Source organism: Arvicola amphibius, chromosome X (genome assembly GCF_903992535.2).
Source record: "Arvicola amphibius chromosome X, mArvAmp1.2, whole genome shotgun sequence".
Lineage (NCBI taxonomy): Eukaryota > Metazoa > Chordata > Mammalia > Rodentia > Cricetidae > Arvicola > Arvicola amphibius.
Window position 1 is genome coordinate 95443635 of NC_052065.1, and position 22429 is coordinate 95466063.

Here is a 22429-nt window from a genome sequence, read left to right on the forward strand (position 1 = left end):
ACTGAGCTATCTTGCTGGCTTAGTCTCTACACTGTATGGAAATAATGGCCAAAACATGATGCAAGGCATGTAGCTTGAGAGTTAGTCTTTACATTATGAAATGCTTCTTTTATTATAGCATTCCTTGAAATCACATACATGCTAGATAAAACTAAAATACATAAATGTGCATACCCGTATGTCTTCTATCATGTAAATACAGTCCAAGACAGTGTCAGGAGGCCTGTGTTCTACCTCTAATTCCAATTCTCTGTCATGAAGTTTTAGGAAAGCTGAAAGATATAGTTGTGGTTCTAGCTTGAAATCTCGGGATTCTACCGCCCATCTGACTCTAAAAGTTTAAGATAATGACAAAAGTTGTAACGGCAGGAGCTTCAAAGGTTTTAAAACAAGGGGCCAGTTAAAATTCTTATGGATGGGTAGAAGGAAGTCAATTGTAAAACGTTTATCTTACTACTCCTAAACTTCTGAAGATGAGGATATTACTCAGAGGTTAAGTTTGACCACTGCTAGTTAATATGGCTTTCATGAAGAAGAATGTGCTACAGGCAGTCTGTGGCTTCTGGCATTCAAACTAACTGGTTTCTAGTGAAAGAATAACAAGGCAAGGTTAGAGGTGTCCAAAAAAGAAATGGTCTACTTAGCTGGTTGTGAGCTTAAGTCAATGTAAATAACGGAGACAGAAACTAAATGCTCATCACTTGGAAGATTTAAAAGCAAATCAAGTAAGGACTAGCCCAGAAGACTTCTAAGGGTTTCTTCCAGCCCCATGGTCCTACAGCAAGTATCAGGTCATAGGGAGTTTCTTCCGTCACTTAAAGCGATTAAAATGAGATAGTCAGTCTTGTGTTAATCTGCTCTGTAAAAGGTTCTGTGCCCAGTTCCTGTCCTACAGTTCAATCAAACTGCAACTGGCCTTAAACAAACTCTTCACTATCAATTAACTTCAGCATCTCTTATTGTCTCAAGTACATTGACAGCATTGAAAGGTAACAGAAGCCAACAAAGGCAGATACAAAGGAAGAAAGAAGACAAGGGTATCAGGACCACGTAAGGTTGCTACCAAGCAGTGAGACTGGTTTGTTTATTTGCTTTGACGTGGCTTGGTAAACTATCATTAAGGGCAATTTTATATCAGAGAGACAAACATATAAAGTCAATAATGAAAATCTGGTGGGTTAAATATTTACAACAGAGGCCTGAACAAAGTGCTGTGGGAACACAAAAGATTAACCAGTTTTGCTAGGGAGTGTCAAAGAAATTTCATTGAGGAAGTAACAAGCAAGCTGGGGCTTGAATAATGAGTAGGAGTTGAGTGGAAATGGGGCAAGGCATGGCTGGCAGAGGAAAAAAAAGGTTCAAAGCCAGAAAGACCTGAAAGAACATACATAGAAAATGGCGAATAACCATGCATGGCTGGATTAGAAGGTTGCGGCTGGGTAGGGTATGCTGCTTAGAAGAATGGGCCTTTTTCTGTATGGCCAGAGGGGAAAGAGTAGCTCCTTTAAGCAGTGCCGTAGACTGTGTCAACATAGCAACTCTGGAGACTGCTCGGAAATGGTTTTGACAGGAAGTATGTGAGCCCCATGAGTCAAAATCAGAGCCTTAAGTAAAAGAGTGGCATAAACGTTTGAGATCAAGGGGCTGGAGAGAAGCATTGCCTGCTCTTCCAAAGGTCCTGAGTTCAATTCCCAGCAACCACATGGTGGCTCACAACCATCTGTAATGGGGTCTGGTGCCCTCTTCTGGCCTGTAGGCATACACACAGACAGAATGTTGTATACATAATAAATAAATAAATATTAAAAAAAAAAGAAAAAAAAACGTTTGAGATCGAGAGATGGACTGAGGACGCACTTGATAGTGCAGAACCAGCTGAGACAACTGACTGGTGACATTTTGTTCCATGGTCACATTGTGTGTGTGTGTGTGTGCGTGTGTGTGTGCGCGCGCGCATTTAAAGGAGGATTTCATAAACAAAAATGAGAGGTGACAGATTATATTGTCACTGATTTATTTTTTTAATGATGGTTTTGTCTTTTCATACAATAAGAACTTCTGCTAATAATTTACATGCGCAAAAGATAAAGGAAAACCTAAATTCCTACAGGTATATTTAAATTTTTATTTGTTCATTTTTCTTATTATTTAATTTCAGACATAGAACCAGAATGTACCGATGCTGTATATAAATATGCCTCCTAATTTTCACAAGAAAACTATCACACTGGTATCATCTCTATTTTACAACTGAAGAAACTAAGACACAATAGAAGTTCTTTAGCTTTTCTAATTTCACAAAGGTAAGGACCAGGGTAACCAGCACCACAATACAGTTACTGCCTGCTCTGAAACTCCGGCTCTTATATGATCTCACAAACCTCTTTTCTTAAAAATCAAGTATCAAAAACCTGTAAATTAACAAATATTGTTATTATCAATTAGAAAGACTATTTTAGTTATTTACATTGAGACATAAAGAGGGTCAATGAGATAAGGACATTGCTATCTGGGAGAAGATTTGTCCAGGTTGAGAAAATGGCATGTGCAAATGCCCCGAGGAGAAACTGTGCTTAACACGCTCAAAGAAAAACAAAGAAGCCAACAGGCTAGGGTAACTGGAGAGACATGTGAAGAGCAAAGCAGATTAGGAGAAAGGGAAGCAAACAGAGCACTGTAACATTGTAGAATATTAATTTTACTCTGAGTCAATTACAGATTGTATAATGATATTGGCTTTTACTCTAGGCAGAAAGGAGTAGACAGAAATCTTGTCTCAGAGGGAGAGGCTATGCCAACGAGTGTCTGTGGCTACCCTGGCTAATGGGTGAAGTATGCTGCTCTTAGCAATAATAAAACCTATCAAGTGGAAGAGGCAGTTGCACAGGCGGGCACACAGTTTGAGACCACAGACACCCACTTTAGTGAGCTGCTACCTGAGGCACAGGAACATCTCCACCCACAACAGACGAGCACTTTAAAATGTAGCCTTTTAAGATGTACTTTTAAATGAGAAGCAATTGTACTTGATGGATTTTGCACACTGGTAAATTTAATCTAGTCCCACTGAAATATTTAACAGTGAGACTACTCTCACTAATTGTAGCCACTACTCTCTCCATTAGAGGTGGGAACTCTGAGAAGTAATAAAAAATTTCTTCGGGATTTGAAGTCCAGATTTTCTTTTTTTTTCCCCAAAGTATTTTCAGGCTTGTTGAAGACCAACCTACATTCTCTGTTTTCCTTCTACTCCAAAGAGCTAAAAACCTTTCTCCCCAAAGTCATATAGGCCCTCTTATAAGAGCTTTCGAAAATAAATCGCCAAGTTTTAATAGGCATACTTTTTCTTACAGAGTCAAAGCAAATATTAACTCCTCTCAAGACGGTTCAGTGTTAGAAGTCTTACTGTCAGATATCACGTTTGGGTTGGGGTTTGGGTTTTGTACTTGACCGTGCACAAGCTCTTGCCTGAGCTTTACCTGTCAACTACCTAGGCCTGGGATACAGGATACTATGTGGAACAAACAAAGCAAACTTCCCAAACTGGAACTTGAACCAATGACTTTATTAGTAGCTTAAGTCTAGCATAGTGAATGTTCACTCCTTTTCATTTGCAATCATGCCCCGCTATTCCAAAGAATTTTCTGGATCTAGTTAAGCAAATCAGTTCCCCTTATCTAGAAAGTATCAAAAGGTCATTTTATAAAAATGACTTAGGTTAAAAGCAGTCTGAAAAGTAAAAAGAAATTATCTGTCCTGTCACTGCCAACAAAGTAGCTACAATTGGAACCTTTTAAACTGACTTTGTGTAACACATAAAGCAGGCATAAGGGTAGCTGGGTATAGCAAAAGGAAATTGAGCTCTCAGAAATCCCTGTAATTAAAGTTTCTCTAGAATTTTCTATATGAATTTTTCTTAGTTTTTCTTTTAGTCTACAGAAGGACACAAATTAGTATTTCAATGTGGCAACGTTAAAAAAAATTGGGAGGTGGTAGAAATGGGGACAATATATGCTAATCTCATTTAAGCAATGTTCCTACAGTTTGAAAGTGGATATATAGGTTCATTTTGTGAGCTGAAGTAAGGTTGTCGAATTAATAAGATGAGGCTGAAGAGATGGCTTAGTGGCTAATAGTACTTGTTGCTCTTGCAAAGCCCTTGGGTTCGTCTCCCAGAACCCCCATAGTAGCTCACTGCCTGTAATTCAAGTTCCAGAGGATCCAATGCCTATTTCTGATCTCTCCAGGCATCAGGCACACACATGTGCTGCACATATTTGTAGGCAAAAGATTCATACACATAAAAATAAATCTAAGAAGTAATAAAAATGTTTTCTGATCACAACCAACTATTAGGCAGCATTTTTATATTCTTCATGTTAAAGATTTTAAATATACTAAGAAGTGTGCTACATAATTTCTCTCCACATATATATGCATATGAATATATGCATATAATTTATTTTGTTAACTAGAAGCAATTCAAACAATACAGCTCTTTGGTACCTTCATTTTATACCCAATATTTGTAATTTGTTTAAAGGTGAAAATAAAATGTAAAATCATCTGGAAGCTGTTTCTAAGAGAAATATATTCTTGATGCAACATGAAAGGCTAACACAGTGTTTGGCCTTAGAAGGACAATAAACTGCTATCAGCAATAAAAAAGAATTTTCTTCCAGTGACTGCTACTTTGAATATACACATATGAAACACTTTACAGTCTGAGAGAAGGGCAAGGATCACAGAGAAAGACTTTCTTTTTGCCTTTTAAGGAAATCTTTTCAAAAGCATTTCACATGCTCAAAAAAAACATAGCTAAAAATTTAATATGAAATTGCCACACCCAAACCTCAACATTTATTATTTTAAACCACCCAGATCACTAGAGGCATCGCTCCTACACGCCCCCCATCCCTAAATGTGGAAAAAGTGTATTGTTTGTGTCAGATTCTGGAATAATCACTTTGAGCTTACATCAATATGTCTATTTTATTCTTCCCAAAGAGGAAGACACAAATCTGTTTTCTTGTTTGATGCTGGACTATACACGTAAGGATACTCTGTAACTCCCCCTAAAAAAGCAATATACATATTAAGTACCTGAGTATAATTTTAGGCCTCATTTAATACAATAATGCCAGATAATAATTCTATTCTAACATAGCTTTACCAATTCAATATTTCATCAGAAGAAATGATGATACCTCTGGATTCTTAGAAAAGGAGGTGAATATTAGCTTATACTACAACAAAATATGAATTAACTTTTAATGTAAATGGATCAGAAAAAAACATTAATTTTTGTCATCATCTGTCAAACAACAGGGCTATGATTTAACTTAGTTCTAGATATCTTTTGGTAGTGTTTGCTTGTATTTGTTTGTGTGTGTGTGCGCGTATATGCATACTTATGTGTGCGTATGTGTATGCGTGCACACATTTTTTGAAATAAATTATTTAATCTTGAAAAATTTAATGTGTATGAGTGTTTTGTCTGCATATATGTGTGTTACCCGTGGAGGCTAGAAGAGTACTTCTCTAGAGCTGGATTTACAGATGATTGGGAGCCACCATGTGGGGGTTGGGAATTGAACCCGTTTCATCTGGAAGGGTAGCTATTACTTTTTAACTGCTGAGCCATCTCTCTAGCCCAACACAAACACCTTTACAAGTCTTTTTATTTCAAAAGATTTTTTTCATACTAAGTTCATTTCCCCTTTTTAAAATATGATGTGCTGAAGCTGGGCGGTGGTGGCGCACGCCTTTAATCCTAGCACTCTGGAGGCAGAGGCAGGCAGATTTCTGTGAGTTCAAGACCAGCCTGGTCTACAAGAGCTAGCTCCAGGACAGGCTCTAAAGCTGCAGAGAAACCCTGTCTCGAAAAAACAAAAAAAAATATGATGTGCTGGGCATGGGGATATATGCCATTAATTCCAGCTCTTAGAAAGCAGAGGCAAGTGGCTCTTTGTGAGTTCAAGACCAATGTGTTCTCTTTTATTTTGTATTTTTTTTAATGTTTTTGGTTTTTCAAGACAGGGTTTCTTTGGAACTTTGGAGCCTATCCTGGAACTTGCTCTGTAGACTAGGCTGGCCTCGAACAGAGATTTACCTGCCTCTGCCTCCTGAGTGCTGGGATTAAAAGCGTTTACCACCATTGCCCGGCCAAGACTAGTGTGTTCTATATATCAAGTTTCATTGTAGTCAAAGCTACATAATGAGACCTTGTCTCAAAAGAACAAACAAAAACATTAAATGTTATTAATCTCTTGAAATATCCAAAATCATATATAAGGTTACTTGGCTGAAAACACTGAATACAATCTTGTAGGAAAAAAATTCATATACAATAATTTACATCTAGTAAAACAAATGACTAGTTGAAATAATTGTATAAACTGCATTAAGGGTGTTTCTGTTTTATCACAATGCAAAGTATCTGTGTTCATCTCGTCTCTTAGACAAAAACCTATTCTGCTTAGTACTGTAATCATTTATTTACCTTTTTTCTCCTACTATGTCATAAATTCCTACAGCAAAACACAGATTTCAGGAAGAATAATTTAAACATGATTTTAAAAGGGAAATATCAACATCACAGGAGCAAAGAGGTTAAGTTCATAGATGTATGTAAGAATACAGTCAATTTCTTGTATTTCACTCTCTGCCTGTCAAAGTCAAGAATCAAGAGGCCCAACATGGAAAAAGCCCCATTTGCAGCTCTCGCAGTGTTTTTACAGACCGCCCTTTCTGCTTTTCTGCCCTAAGGCATTGTGCCTGTGGCACTTAATCAAAGCAGCAGGGGAAATCCAAGTGGAGACGCAGGAGATCTGAAAGATGTGATAGGGAATTAGAATCTGATACATTCAGTGCATTTAATTTCTACGGCAGGAGGTGCTAGATGAGTTCAGACAATTCTCTCTAATTCAGGAGCCATTAGCCATACTGGGAATGGTTCTTGCTCTTTCGTTTCCCTTTCCACATTCTGCTGGCCAATCTTTTTGGCCACATCTCTGCACATTAGCACAACCTTGGGATAATGAAAAGAGTGCATTAACCCAGCAGCTAAAATGAAGATCTCAGATTTCTGCAGCTAAGTATCTTCATCATGCGTTCCTAAGGGAATAAAAAGCATATGACCATCTAGGTTCCAAACTGTACCTTAAGTTAAATACGCTATAAAATCTGGCAAATTTTCCTTTGGTAATTGCGCTGAAATGACTACAGTAGTTGTGAGTTTTAGAACCCGGACCATCCTCCTTTTTGCAAAGGGTAGAACATAGATTATAAATTAAGGTAATTAAGTTTACATTGTATTTCTAATAAATCTGTTTTTTCCAAAGCATACTTGAGCCGGGAGTCTTGCCATAGAAACAAAAATTGTCTGTTCTCAACATCTCAGGAATGAGCTGCTATGATAATAATGTACAGTCAGAAGCAACTCACTGATTAAAAATCAATCTGGGTGATGCTAATGTAAGGACCAATATAACACAAAAATAGAAAAGAATTTGTTTTATTTAATTATTCACAATGAGCCATGTGTATTGCCAAAATAATCAATCACGAGAATTGGTGCATAATAGTCTATTCTGTTTGAGTGGAAAAATATAGTTATGCTGCTTTACAATGGTTGTAAATGCATACTACTCTACAAAAAAGAGAGATTATGCTACCAAATATAAAAGAAAATTCAGTTTACAATGTGTCAATAGTCACCCAGAAGTACCCAATCTAAATAAGACCTTTCAAAGAAAAGTAAAAAGCAAAGCTTGTTTGGAATTTTCATTATCTTAAGCAATCTAATCAAAAGAAAACATTTTGCAAACAACCCCTCGCTTGCTTTTCTTGTTATTCCATCTCAGCACACACACATATATGTACATATACACATAACTCAGGCGCACAGACTCAAAGAAAATAACTCTAAATCAAAACAAACTCTTTTCCTTTTCTATGGTTACTCCATTTCTTAGAAAGAAATAAACCTCCACTGCTAATTTCTGAGAATTCAGAGCACAACAAAAGCAGCATAGTGAGGATTCCAGCTCCAGGTCCGGCCATAACCTACATAATTAGCTGTTCAGAGAAGACATCTATGGACAATGAAATAAAAGAGAAAAAGGACAGTCATCTTGTAAGTGTGGTGACTGGTCTCATCCCTGTCCTTACTAAGTATCAGTCACTTCTGTATTCTAAAATACCATGTTTTCATCATGGATTGATATAAAGAATTAGAGCTGTGCTTTCAAGAGCAATTTATAAGACACTTTCATTGACTGAGAAGATTGCATTCCTCTCTTAATCCTAATTCTCCTACATATAAAAGTATGTTTTTAAGTAGCAAAAATGATCTTTCTATTTTCTAGCTTATAAAAGCTATAAATATACATAAATACTAAAGCTATTGTTTTAACAAAATGGTACACGCTATAGACTACTCTGATTCACAAACGACTATTTAAAGTATAGGCACCGCCAGTCTGTATTTTATGAACGTTTATCTGTGACTCTCAGCTCGACATCCTGCTTCTTGCTCACTATATCTTTCCTGCTTTTGTCTAAATGAGCCTCCCAGGAGAAGGAAAAGGTTGTCTTCCTCCAAGTCCCACATCATAATTGTCACAAAGTTTTCATACTTTGTAAGTATGTATTTCTATCATTGGGAGAAAAATCACCAGCCAATTTATAAAGTCTTGTTTCAATTTAAGAGAAATCAAAATTTTAATTAAGCAAACACTTTGACGATGAAAAATTTCAATTAAAAACTTCATTTGTGGATCAAAACTTAATCCAGGATAGATGTTTCATTAAAAAACTGGTAATTTTTAAAGAACTATTTGAAAAGATTAATGGCTTATAAGAAGCTATGTGACTGTCATGTGAGAGAACTATCTTCTAGTGGAGTATTCAGGTATTTAGCATGCCCATCTTCATTGCAGCATTATTCACACTAGCCAAAAGGCAGACACTAAGCACGGGGAAGACAAAGCCGTTCTGGAGGGTAGCAGTGGTGACGATGACACAACAACATGGAGCTATTTATGACCACAAAAGTGTATATTCTAAAATGATAAAATATTTTATTTACATTTTACCAGAATAAGAAAAGGTATAACTGTAAAACTGAATGTTTACCTAATCGTGGATGAAGATAACAAATAACTAGATATTCTCATTTTTTAACCTATCTGTTACTAAAGAGTGGGTTATCATTCTACTGCCCTACTTGCTCCCTGGTTAATACTTCCCCAGAGCCCTAAGTTCACCTGATTCTATTTGTTTGGTTTTGAGGTGCGGACTTTATGATGCGGAGACTAGACTCCCAAAAGAATCCACTATTTGCTATGTTTAGAAATTCTGAGTTCTTTTTGATGTCTAGGCTATGCAACCAAAAATTACAAGTTCCTATCTCAAAGTAGTATTTTATACAAGCATCTTTCTTTTATATAATAAAAATTCAAATAAACTTTATTCATAACTCCACTAGAATTTATGAAAAATTGTTGATTACTGACTTATTAAATTCATGGTAACATTTTGAGTTCATTATTTTCATGATAAAACTAGAAATTAAATCAGAATAGTAATTTTACTTCTGTTTATAAGGTCTTATTTTAATCTAACTTAATGAAAGTTTCCATTAAGGGAACACATGACAGAGATTTGGGTATATATGTCACAGTGAAAAATATGTAGTCAGTCCATGGCCTAAATTTGAATTTGAGTTCTACCACTCACTAGATGCATGACTGAGTAAATTATTTAAATTCTTTAATCTCCAATTCCTCACTAAAAATGTAGGTATTAATACCTAAGAGTTATTATGAGCAAAGCACAAAGCTCCTTCCAAATGTCTAACACAGAAATAGCCTAACAACAGCATAGCGTGTAGGAAACAAATGCACTGCTGGAGTCAGGCGAGGATGAGAGAAGAGCTCAGCACCTCACTGCTTAATGATGTCTGCCTGAGGATGGATGCAAGGGGAGAAGGAGTCATTGTCTTCAGTTGTGTACCAACTAGTAAGACTACCAAGCTTCAATACATAGTTCCAAGCTCATGGCCATACAGACAATTCAGGTTAAACTCAGTGGGTCACAAACAAAACAGAGACATGGATATGGGAAAAAGACCTGTAGGGAAGGTGGGGATTGACAGTGATCTGGAGATAAAGAAAGTAGGGTAAGGATCAGGATGTATTATATAAGACTGTCAAATAACAAATTTAATTAATCAAAAATTATTTATCTTTGAAAACACTAATTCAAAATACATTTCTCTAGACACTCACACATTCAAACACACACACACACACACACATACACACACAGGGGTATGTATGTAAGCACTCTTTTGAGACTATAAAGCACTGTAATATTAAAACTTCTAAAATTGACTTCATATAGTTTGTGATTTTAAAATGAATTTAAACACATTAAATTTTATAAGACTTCTTTTGTTTATATCTTTCAAATAACATAATTTGTAATATGTCAATTAGATTATATTGTACATAAAAATGAAAAGCAAACCAGATGCATATATGTATATATAGAAAACACAAAGTAAGTATATATACATATATTCCTTTTCAAAGTACTATATACAATTTAAGGAAGCTGTATAGAAATACAAGGAAAAGGTTGGAAAGTAAACAGGATGTTCCCAGCCACCGACCACAATGCAATGAGAGTAAAAAGGTACACAAAAGCAGGCACATTTTTAATTGTGTGAAAAATTCACTCAGTTCACATTAATGTAAAAAAAAAATTCACCAACACAGAAGAGTTGGATATTCTCATCTCGCAGGCAAAAACCAAGTTGTTACCAGTGACTACTGCCACCATCACGAAAGATTTTAAACTATGGAATATTTGATAATGGAATTTCTTCTAAAATTTCACTTAAAAGCACAAAGAAATTCTATACTATAAACTGTGTGTATATAAACATAAATAAAAATTATAATTTTTATAACACTTGTAAATTTCATCACAGGCTCGTGTTTACAACGTTGTATTTCTTGGAATCCTAACAGCATAAGACAGTGGAGTAGAAGGAGAAAGGGGATCTGTAGTCAAATAAACTGTAGTTTAGAAAATGCTGCATTATATAGTTTTAGATTTAAAACAAGACTTACACACAAGGGCCTGAAACTTGCTGCAATCAAGGAGAGCTTTTTACATTTATCAACTGGTGATGGTATTTCCCAAGTTCAACTGGCACAGAGCGCTTTCTTTCTCAGGAAATGTCAAGAAGCCAGTATGCCTCATAACAAGTTACTTTGGGAACAGTCTAATAAATTATCCATTACATGTAGTAAACAAGCAATTTCATATGTATCTGTTTCCTCAAAATGTAGTCACTTTAAGAACTGATTAAGTCCCCAATTGAATATCTTATTTTATACTGAAAAATATTTATTTCAAGGGTAGCATTTATACTTTTTAGTGAACTAGAGTTCTTTTTAGAAGGTTGATGATGGATGGATGGATGGATGGATGGATGGATGGACGGACAGACAGACAGATAGATGCACACATAGCTAAGTAGAAAGGATAGGTAGGTAGATAGGTGGATGGATGGATGGATGGATGGGTGGGTGGATGGATGGATGGGTGGGTGGGTGGGTGGGTGGATGGATGGATGATAGATGGGTGGATACAGAAATAAAGATATTTTATCTCTCAAGAACTTTGTGCTGTTTAATCAAGTTCAAACATCCAGTTTCTCACAATTGAGAAAAAACAACAATAAATGTGTTCCCAAGCAACTGCATATTTTTTTCTTGCAATTCACTATGCATTGAGAAAACCTTGCAGCTATGAGCTATTACATACCTTCAAACATGAGATTATTAAACTTAGTTTTTTATTAACTGGTGTTAGAAGTCTGAATTTACACAATTCTGCAGCAAGAAAATTAATTTTTACGTGAATCCTGAAGTAAAATAATTATTTCATTCTAACACTTATACTGAATATATAGAAAAAATACAAGAGTTATTATTTTACCTATGAAGTTAGGCAACTTCTCTCAAGTACCAATAGTTAGTTAGCAAGTACCAATACTGTGTGGATTACAACCATGTGTCAAAGAGCCACACTAAAACATGAACAAAACCAGGAAATACCTTTAATAATAGCTCATTATTTAAGACATTTTCTTCTTCTGAAATAATTTTGGAACACAATTTGCTAGAAGTTGTGTTTTAAAAAATAGATGGCATGTTAGATAGCTTTCTGTGAGTTGAGAAATTAAGAACAACATCTTAAAAAGTGTAATGAGGCTCTCATTACTCCCATTGTGTTAGAGGAAACAAAACAAGCAAGCTACAATTAACTTGAGGGGGAAGTGTGAATGTGAATGATTACAGTGCCAGGCTGTGACATCACTTTCTTCCTAAGATTTCTTTTGAAGTTTTAAAGCACATAAAAGTGTAGCAAAATATATGAAATGAAGGAAAAACCACTCTTTTTTCAAAGGACTAGAGGGGATAGAAATAATACTTTTGGTAAATCATGGACATTTAGTCATTCATTTTCCAGTTACACAAAATAAGATGCCTGCTGAAAGAACCAAAAAGATCACTTTAAAAATCTATGACAAGATGTATGTCACCAGAGCATTTTATATAATAATACATAGCAATAATACTTTATGAGAAGTTAATTGGATACCAAAAAGAAAAAGACTAACAAGAAAGGAGAGAGGAATATCAATAATTTAGTAAGTGAAAAGGAATTAAAGTATTAGTTTCAAGTATTGTAAGGTTTTTTTTATAAGTAGATATAAATGAAACAAAAATTGGTCTTCACCTGGTAAGTGTGTACTCCCTGAGTCCTGAATGCAAATTCATGGCAGAAAAAGTACCTATGCATCCACGCAATCTTTTGTCTCGACCAATCTTCCATGTTACAAACAGTGGGCTGTAACAGAACATAAAATAGGGTAAATCAGTCAATTCAACCAAGCCAGTGTTTACTGAGTATTTACCATATGCTAGGGTAGGTGGCTGAGATAAAGACTAAAGACAAGCGCTCAAGGGGTTCAAGGTTTAGCTCAGTAACAGTGTTTTCTACATTGTGTTGAGATGTCTTCTATACATTAGGCACCACTATTAATGTTTTACCGAGGTATTTTTGTTAATCCTCATCAATAATTCCTCATCAACAATTTTTGCAGATTGAAGATGTTAACTTCTTGTTTAAAGATCAAACATGGTAAAATAAACACTCAAACTTGGTAATGTTGAAAACAGAGCTTTAGCTCATCACCAATGTCTGCAGGATTCCCTGTTTAAATCTAGATCACTGACTGATTTGTAAGTCTGATTTAGAAAACTGGTAATAGGTAATCAAGCACCTTTCCTGAAAACACAGGTTTGCAGGAAGCCAACGTAGAGGCAGACACAGTCACAGCTAACTAACACAAGGCAGACGAAAAGAAGCATTATGAACCATGCCAAAAATGCCATAAATTAAGCTATAATGATAGGAAAACATTTCATCAGACCTCATAATCTTCAGTTTGCCCTAGTAAAGTGGATGGTTCAGATAGGTGAAGTGAACTGCAAACATTAATTAGCAAATACCCTTAAACGATTAAGGCTGAAAAAATATGCTGCAATTCAAATAACATTATATAATCTACACACTTGAGGACATTCTGCAAAAATATAAATACACCGCAGGGTAAAGGGATCTGTATTACTATGAATATTCACAATAATAGTGGCATAATAGATTTCTGCTTTCTAAAATATTTAAATTTATGGGGCTATACCATAGTTTATATATTACTCATTATTCAGTAGTGCATTAGAGAACATTCTCATTTTAAAATTAATGTTCTTTGGGAAACAAGATATTCCCTTAAAGACGTTTAACCATCCACCTCAAACATTTAAATTATGGCAAGTTCTGACAGATAGGCACAATAGCAGACTAGGTCCCAAACAAATCCCACAGACAAACTAGGGCACACTATGACAATTTCACTTCTTCCACAAACTCAATGTTCAGTAGCACTGAAAACCATTACTGCAGTATCAGGGCAAAGATGACATTCAGGCACCAGATGACTTATACTAAAGGTATTAAAGTAAATATAAAAAGGACAGCCCAACTTTTCTGCTTTTCAGCTCTTATGTGCTATATAAAAATAAATTGAGATTATAATCATCCATTTGAAAAATTTCCTCTAAATTCTCTTGATTAGCAGTTCTTAAAAAGACAAAAATTAGGTGGGAATTACACTATCATGATCTCTTTTCATTACTCAGAGAAATATTAACATCTAAAGATTTATACATTCTTTAAGATAAATTTAACCTCTTTATTTTTCCGTTTTCCAACTTAGCGTAGTCCATATCTGCAAGCACTCCTACGGACAGCAGTATCATCAACATTTTCTCATCACACTGACTAGACAATATCCCTACAGAAGACAGGTCCTCTGATAGCTTTGACACAGTGAAGTTAGTCATCTTGTAATCTATATAAATCCATGCATCCCAAACACCCTGATGACTTTTCAATAACAGACCAACATCGTATATTCTCATCACCAGTGACTTAAAAAACATAGAAATGGGAAAGAATTTTTTCTTACCAAAACACTTTAAATGAAAGCAATTATTCACCCCACTTCAATTATTTACCCCACTAGAATACATACATGTCATTTTTAAAATAATATAACATCTCATGTAAATTCTCAAAATATATAAGATAGGAGAACCACGCATACTGAACACTATTCTGAATGATGAAATATTTTGGGAGGGATTCAAGCACATGGTAGGGGAAATTGTATGTCATTTATTATGCTATGCTCATCCTTTGGGGAACTGCTAATATACGGCCAGATTGCATTTTTGCAAGGCAGCCTGGGAAGAAATGGCACTTCACAATAACCCAGGGCATGTGGATATGAAAAATTTGTACCAGGAATGGGTAGTCTGACAACAGCCTTTATAATTTGCTGTGGTCTCTTTCAGATGGAACATTCTTTGGATTTTTTACATTATTGAGTATGTGTTCTTAAGAGTTCTCATAACAGGTAAAGTAGATGATGCAAAATTATCTGTTATTTCCTGTTTTTTCCTGCCCAAAGCAATACCCACTTTGAGAGTTGAGATTGCAGTAAAGCAGCTGTCAAGAAGGGGAGGGAATGACATCCCTACTAAGATGTTTGAAGAAGTAAGAATTCAGACTTTTAATAGACATTAGAAAGTTTTTCTATAAATGTCTGAGTCTCTCACATGTCATTTACAAACATACATCCAATATCTTTTATCTTTTTTTTTTTAAAAAAAAGGTGTTCACAGATCTAAAAATAAAGTGTCTAAAAGCATCGTTTAATAGAGGAAAAAAGAATCTAGGCAGTTGAGCATTTTAAAATAGATAGATACACAACAAACCACTGAGCCCAAAGGTAGCATCATGTGCATAACAATGACACTATCCAGGCAATGCCTGCAGGAACATTCAATGCGTAGTACCTAAAAATAGTAACAACATATTTTCATTCCAAACAGAGGAAATGAATAGGTGATTTCATTCTTAAATATGGTATTAAAACATGTATGAGTTCGCCAAAGTACATAAGCTAAGCCACCAGCATAACCAGAATCAGATCAAAGGGAAAAGGGGGTTTCTGAGCCTGCTGAGAGGAGCTATTCAATGACAAGGAATAAAGGAAAATAGTTCATAGTAAGGCAAAGACTGAATGTTTTTGGAAAATGCTTTTGCCATATGGTTTAAGGCCACCTACATACACTGAAAAAATACTACAAACTACAAGAAGGATCAAAAATGAGTTGAAATATTAATGGAAATATTTATCTGAGGGTAACCAGATGTAGCTTTTAAAGGAATTATCCTACTTCTGAACATTTTGTACCGTATGTTCTGAGAAACATTTGGAGGTTGAGAAACATTTGGAGGAAAGTAAACCCCATCTCCCTAAGCCTGTACATAGAAACAGGAAACAAGCACCTAATCTAGGTGAATCCTCACTGCCAATTGGCAGCCAGTAGTGTCAGATCAAAAGTGGCTCTCAGAAATGTAGCTGTTATGGAACAATAATGGTACAAAGAGCAATATAAATCTGTACAGGATTCTCCTGGTTTCATGCCACTTCCAATACCCTCTTCTGAGACGGTCTATTGATTTAAGCCACAACACATTAGAAATGTGTTTGTAGGACTGGAATACAATTACATGAGACATTGAAAAACATGAATTTACTTAACAATAGTGTAGCGCAAAGCCTACCTCTCTGCAAAAACAGAAAATGGTAAGTTTAAAAAGCATAGTCCATGGTGAACTCTCACTTCTGTTTAGAATGAAGCTTACAGGTAACAACAGCAACACAATAATATAAGCCTACTTGCTACAGATATTCAACATGATATTTATTTTAGAGGCAGATGAAAAGAAAAAGAGAAAAGCCCTGTATTTTAGTTTGTTTCTTATACCACAAAATAATGATTGTCAAGTGTCCTTGGTCTCATCAGCAACTTAGTTCAAAAATCCAATTATGTTCCTTATACCATGCAACTAAACTCCAGGATCTAGGAAGTTTAAGTAAAAATAAAAATGATGGTGCCTTCTTTCCACCACTAAACTAAGAAATTTCTCTTCATGTATCAATGAGAAGGTGTGTGTTTCCTTTCCAAGGCATATAAATTAGTTTTCATGAGTATAAAATATGCCAAATATTATTACATCCTAAATTAGTCAGCAAGGGCTGCTATAATAATTATCATAGGCTGCATTGCTTAAAGAAACTTTACTTATAGCTTTATGAGCTAAAAAGCTCATGATCCAGGTTATAATCAACTTCAGTTCTTCAAGAACGCTCTTCCAGGCTTATAGAAAGCTACTTTGTCCTCACATGACATTTCCTGTGAGCATGGTGAGGCAGAATCTCCAAGATAGTGAGTACAGCTGTCATGTAAATTACCACAGGGTAAGAAAATTCTATGGATTCTACACAGTTCACCATATAAATGAGCAGAAGGGCCAGTCTCCTTCCATCCCTCCATCTCCTCTTCTCAGCAATGCAAAATTAGCTGAAAAGATGACAGGATGTAGTAGAAATGCCAGACCATCTACAATAGTGGTTCTCAACCTATCTAATGCTGTGACCCTTTAATACAGTTCTTCATGTTGTAGTGCCCCAACCATAAAATTTTGTTGCTACTTCATAACTGCAATTTTCTTACTGTTATGAATCACAATGTTAATATCTGTGTTTTCAAATGGTTTTAGGTGACCACTATGAAAAGGTTGTTTGAACCCAATGGGACACAAACCACACTGATCTAAGCAAGATCAATACCAATTTACAAGTTTTCAAACTGGTCCTATTAGAAACCCAGAGCAAAGCCTACTATTTCATCCTCTATGGATTACCAACAGAAGGATGGCTTACTAATACCCTTTCTACCTCCCCCTGCCTTCTCATTTCATGTTCTCCTGCATCTACGCACCCATCATGAAATCTAGGTTTTCTGTCTATTCTCCACAAACTGTCCACTGAATGAAAATTTCAACTTACACGTGTTTAATGATTATTCAGCTAGGGATGGGATCTGATCATTTTAATTATGCAATTTATATTATGGAATGAATAATGCTTAGGTTCCAGATAACCTGAATCTCAGAGCGACCGGAAATGAGAAAAAATAGGCTAACCTGGAAGAAACGGGGGAGAGAGGGTAAGGTTCAAATGCATTTGACACTTTTTTGTTTACACCATTTTTATTATAGAAGAAAATATACTAAACAACAACCAAACAAACACCATAGCTTTATACCACACTCTCCCTTCAACCTCTGTAAGTAGTCTGAGAAACTAAAGCAATACAGCTAGATAGCGCTGGATAGTATAGAAGAGCATAAATATCTAAAACTGAGAATCAAGAATTACTTTATTCTAATCCTTTTTTGGTTTAGTCTTCACAGAGATAAAATAGTAACAGCATTATATGCTTCCATCCTCCCATTTCTCTATTTCTAATTTAGGTGGTAAATGCCAGAGGAAGGAGAGGTAAAGTCTAGCAGAGCTGGAAGTTCTGAATTCTCTTTATAATCAAGTCTAATCACACTGACATAGTCACCCCAATCAAATGCATGCTTTAGATTACCCTGATTCTGCCAATTGTTGAACTGAAGGACCCATTTCTTTCCCTTAGCAAGACTAACTCAACCATTTTCAGCAAACTTCTTTAAAAATTCAGTTTCGCGTCAACAGGCTGTCTTATTTTTTATTAGAGTCCAATTTAGATAAGAATGATTACCTAGACTGGAAAAAAATAACATACCTGTACATATTTTCTTTCCCTAATTTATATTGCAGTAGGCACTGAATCTAATACATGGCAACAATCTGAAAATGGACTAGCTATGGCTTCTTTCCTGACAAGTAGAACACACCACAAATTTTATTACTTACGTATCTAATGCACTAATTTTAGGCGACAATTTACTACAGATTTCAAAATTGAAATAATTTCCATTTGAATTTCCTACTCTGAAAACATTTTCCTCAAAGAACTTTAAATCTTGCAACTCAGCTTTTGCTACGAAAAGGGTTATTTTAATATGAAACAGACCAAGCAAAAAGGGACTTTATTATTGACATCTGAAGATGCATTGGCATGAACAAAATTAAGAAAATTAGGTCCAGAAGTTTTAGAAAGAATATTAATGGACACAGTTAATGGAGAATATAGTCTCTTCTTATTTCTTTCTACTACTTAAAGATTTTTATAGGACTTGGCCTTGGCACTTTCTTGTGACTGAGTATGCAGCACAATCAGGGAAGCCACAACACTTTAAAGAAAACAACAGACACAACTAAAGAATGGGACTTTGTATCTATATTTTACCTCTTCGGTTAATGATCTATACTTAACCATCCTGTCCTTGCTATGGAGCCCACTCAGGAGAAGTGGAGTAGATAGGAAACAAACACGCTGATTAATTTAAACACTAATGTAAAATGAGCTGGAAAATCATTTTAGCTTCTTCATCCTAGATTTTATCTTCTTTCTGATTCCATGGAGATCTGATGAACTGTGTCAGCTTAATAAGTAAGACCCCATAATAAAACTGACGCATTTGTTTCTCATATGCTTTCTGGATTTGTTTTAAGGTTCTTCCTTGGAGTTCATGCTCTCACAGAAGACAAGAACTGGAAAGACAGCTTGAGAGCAGAAAATAAGCAAGACTCTCTGTAGAAGGAGCGGCGGGGCTGCGTCCCGCCACCCGGCCGCCGGCTAGCTTTACACCCGAAATAATTACACGGAAACTGTATTCTTTTAAACACTGCCTGGCCCATTATCTGTAGCCTCTTATTGATTAATTCTCACATCTTCCTTTAACCCATATTTAGTAATCCGTGTAGCACCACGAGGTGTGGCTTACCAGGAGAGATCTTAACCTGCGTCCATCTCAGAGAGGAGAATCATGGAGACTCACTATGGCGACTGCCTGAAGCGTCTCCCCAACTCTGCTTCCTTTTTCCCACAATTCTGTTCTGTCTATTCCGCCTACCTAATTTTCTGTCTCTTAAAGGGCCAAGGCAGTTTTCTTTATTAATTAACCAATGAAAGTAACATAGACAGATAACTCTCCTCCATCATTTCCCCTTTTTCTGTTTAAACAAAAAAGAAAGGCTTCAACTTCAACATAGCAAAATTACATATAACAAAGCAGTTATCAAGCAAGTATTACAGTTACAATATTTAGATTTATTTTATCTTTTATCATAACTAAGGAAAGCTATAACTATCTATTTATTCTTCAACTCCATCAAAGACTCCAGAAGGATATAATATTACCTAAGTAAACAAGTCATATGCAACTTTCAAACTGTAAAAATGACAGAGACAACTCGGTGCCTGGACAGTCACCCAAAGTTCCTCTGTACCATTGGGGCATCCATCTTCAGCCTACAGGCCCATAAGTATCCAGCAGACATTTCCATGAAGCAGGAAATTCCAAAGACAGTTCAGTCACTTTCTGCTGTGTCCTGCAGAACATCTCGCAGACTCTTTAATGAATCAGGAACCCCAAAAGACCATCTCACCTTTAGGCAAGTTCAGCAGTCCTCTTTCTGTGGGTTCCTTGTGTCCAGTTTATGCAACAGTCCAGGCAAGAGCAGTTTCTTGCCCAAATGGCTAACAAACTCCATAAGTAGCCTCTTCGATGCCCATCTTCCTCTCGAAGTAGATTGGTGGTTCGAAGTAGATTGGTGCTGCCAGGAGCAGACGTGTCTCATTGTCATGAAAAACCCTAAGTTATTAAAACATTAAATGCCATATTCTGCAGTCTTTGAAAGATATGAAGAATGTCTATCTAACTGAAATATATCTCTACATATCTAGAAAATCTAATAACATGACTACAAGCTTAACTATTATCAATGATTATCCATTAACAACCTATATTTCCTAATTGTACATTACATTTTTAAATGAACACAATCACAATACCTTAATCAAGATCAGAAATACATATACATATAACAAATTGACCTTAAAATCCATACCATTGCAAATTATTCATCTCTATATCATATCTATATCATATCCCCCTTTAAATGTAAAAGAACATTTATAAACAATATTTGGGAAAATGGGCGCAGTTTTTTCTCTCCAAACTGCTTCCTGCTGAATGGGGGCGCTGTTATTTAGGTCTTTCATGGTGTAACCTGTGTGTTAGGTTCCTCTCAGTTGGCAGTTGAGTGAAGTAATTTTTTGAAGATGTTCACAGCAACCTTTCAGGAAAGCGTGGTCTATCATACCATATTGGGATAGAAGCAATCCACAGAGTCTTGTCCTCTGTGAAAACAAAAGAAGAAACTCTTTTCCAAAGCATCATGTTCTTAGATCCAAATCCCGAAGTCATACCGTTAAGATGTCCATTCTGGTCTAGCCTGGCAGCCCATATAATGAAATGTCTCTCTGTATTTAGTTCCTTTACAGTCAAAAAAATCAAAGAAAACACAACAAAGTACACAATCCAGACTCTCTGTGAATCTTCCATTTTTACGTGGCTTATTTTTACTCTATCACTTCTTTTAATCTATAACTCTCTGTACTCTGTCTCTTTAAAGACTTTACCCTTTTTTTAAGGCATTAACTTTATTTTTTATATTTTTTTCTTCTCTCTCAAGCCTACGTACATTCATCCGACACTGTGACCCATTTAAAAGTCTTTTATGTCTGAATCTGTCCTATTGTGAATCTGTAATTTTTTTACTATCCAGAAGCACTTTTGTTTTGTGCTTTTAAATCGCTATGCACTTAAGAATCTAAGCTGTGACATTCCTAGGTCAAAAACAGGTACTGTGAGCTTGCCACGCCCAGTCCAACATGGCGGATCCGTTTATGACTCTGAATCGGTTGCAGCTCTGAGCTGCAGAGCTGCGGGCTGCTCTGGATGTTGGCTCCACCTCTCTCCAATTTCAAAATGGAGGCCGTACCATTTTCTGCTAGCTCTGGGGCTGCCAGGTAGGAGCCGCACTCAGCACTTTAACTCTGAGACTGAGCATGCGGCACAGAAACTCTTTTCATCCAGGTTACAGCCAAATCTGACGCGCAGAGCACCGTGCAGCCTGGAAACATCTCTCTGTGGCGGCAGAAATCCGCCATGTTCTCCCGCTCGCCTAAGCCTGATTCCACCATCTGCCCAGGTGCAGGCAGGGAGCAGGGAGCCATTGGCCCGGTCTCAGTGCACTCTCCTTCCTATCCCAAGCAGGAACACAGATATCCAGGCCCATAAAAGCCACTGAAATGCTTTATAACCAGAGTTTGCACTGGCGGCACAGCACCAGGAAGCCGCGTTTTAAAATGACTCAGCTTTTTCTCTGCTGCTATTGCCGAAACAGGAAATCTCTCTACAGCACGTCCAGGCAAACAGCAAAAAGCTGTGTTAAACTCTCTCTCTCCTTTATTTAAAGCCCTCTCAGGTTTTTAAGTGGATTTAGTCACCACGTTGGAGCGCCAATCTGTAGAAGGAGCGGCGGGGCTGCGTCCCGCCACCCGGCCGCCGGCTAGCTTTACACCCGAAATAATTACACGGAAACTGTATTCTTTTAAACACTGCCTGGCCCATTATCTGTAGCCTCTTATTGGTTAATTCTCACATCTTCCTTTAACCCATATTTAGTAATCCGTGTAGCACCACGAGGTGGTAGCTTACTGGGAAAGATCTTAACCTGCGTCCATCTCAGAGAGGAGAATCATGGAGACTCACTATGGCGACTGCCTGAAGCGTCTCCCCAACTCTGCTTCTTTTTTCCCACAATTCTGTTCTGTCTATTCCGCCTACCTAATTTTGTCTCTTAAAGGGCCAAGGCAGTTTTCTTTATTAATTAACCAATGAAAGTAACATAGACAGATAACTCTCC

At 36.4% G+C, this 22429-nt stretch overlaps 1 protein-coding gene across 1 annotated transcript in view; it reads right to left on the reverse strand.

Moving 5' to 3' along the window:
* Ammecr1 (AMMECR nuclear protein 1) overlaps nucleotides 1–22429 on the reverse strand; it is a 111846-nt gene that overhangs the window by 43837 nt on the left and 45580 nt on the right. The window contains exon 2 of the mRNA XM_038317344.1: nucleotides 12820–12930. Coding sequence (XP_038173272.1) covers nucleotides 12820–12930 — 111 coding nt within the window. The remainder of the gene's footprint in view (nucleotides 1–12819; nucleotides 12931–22429) is intronic.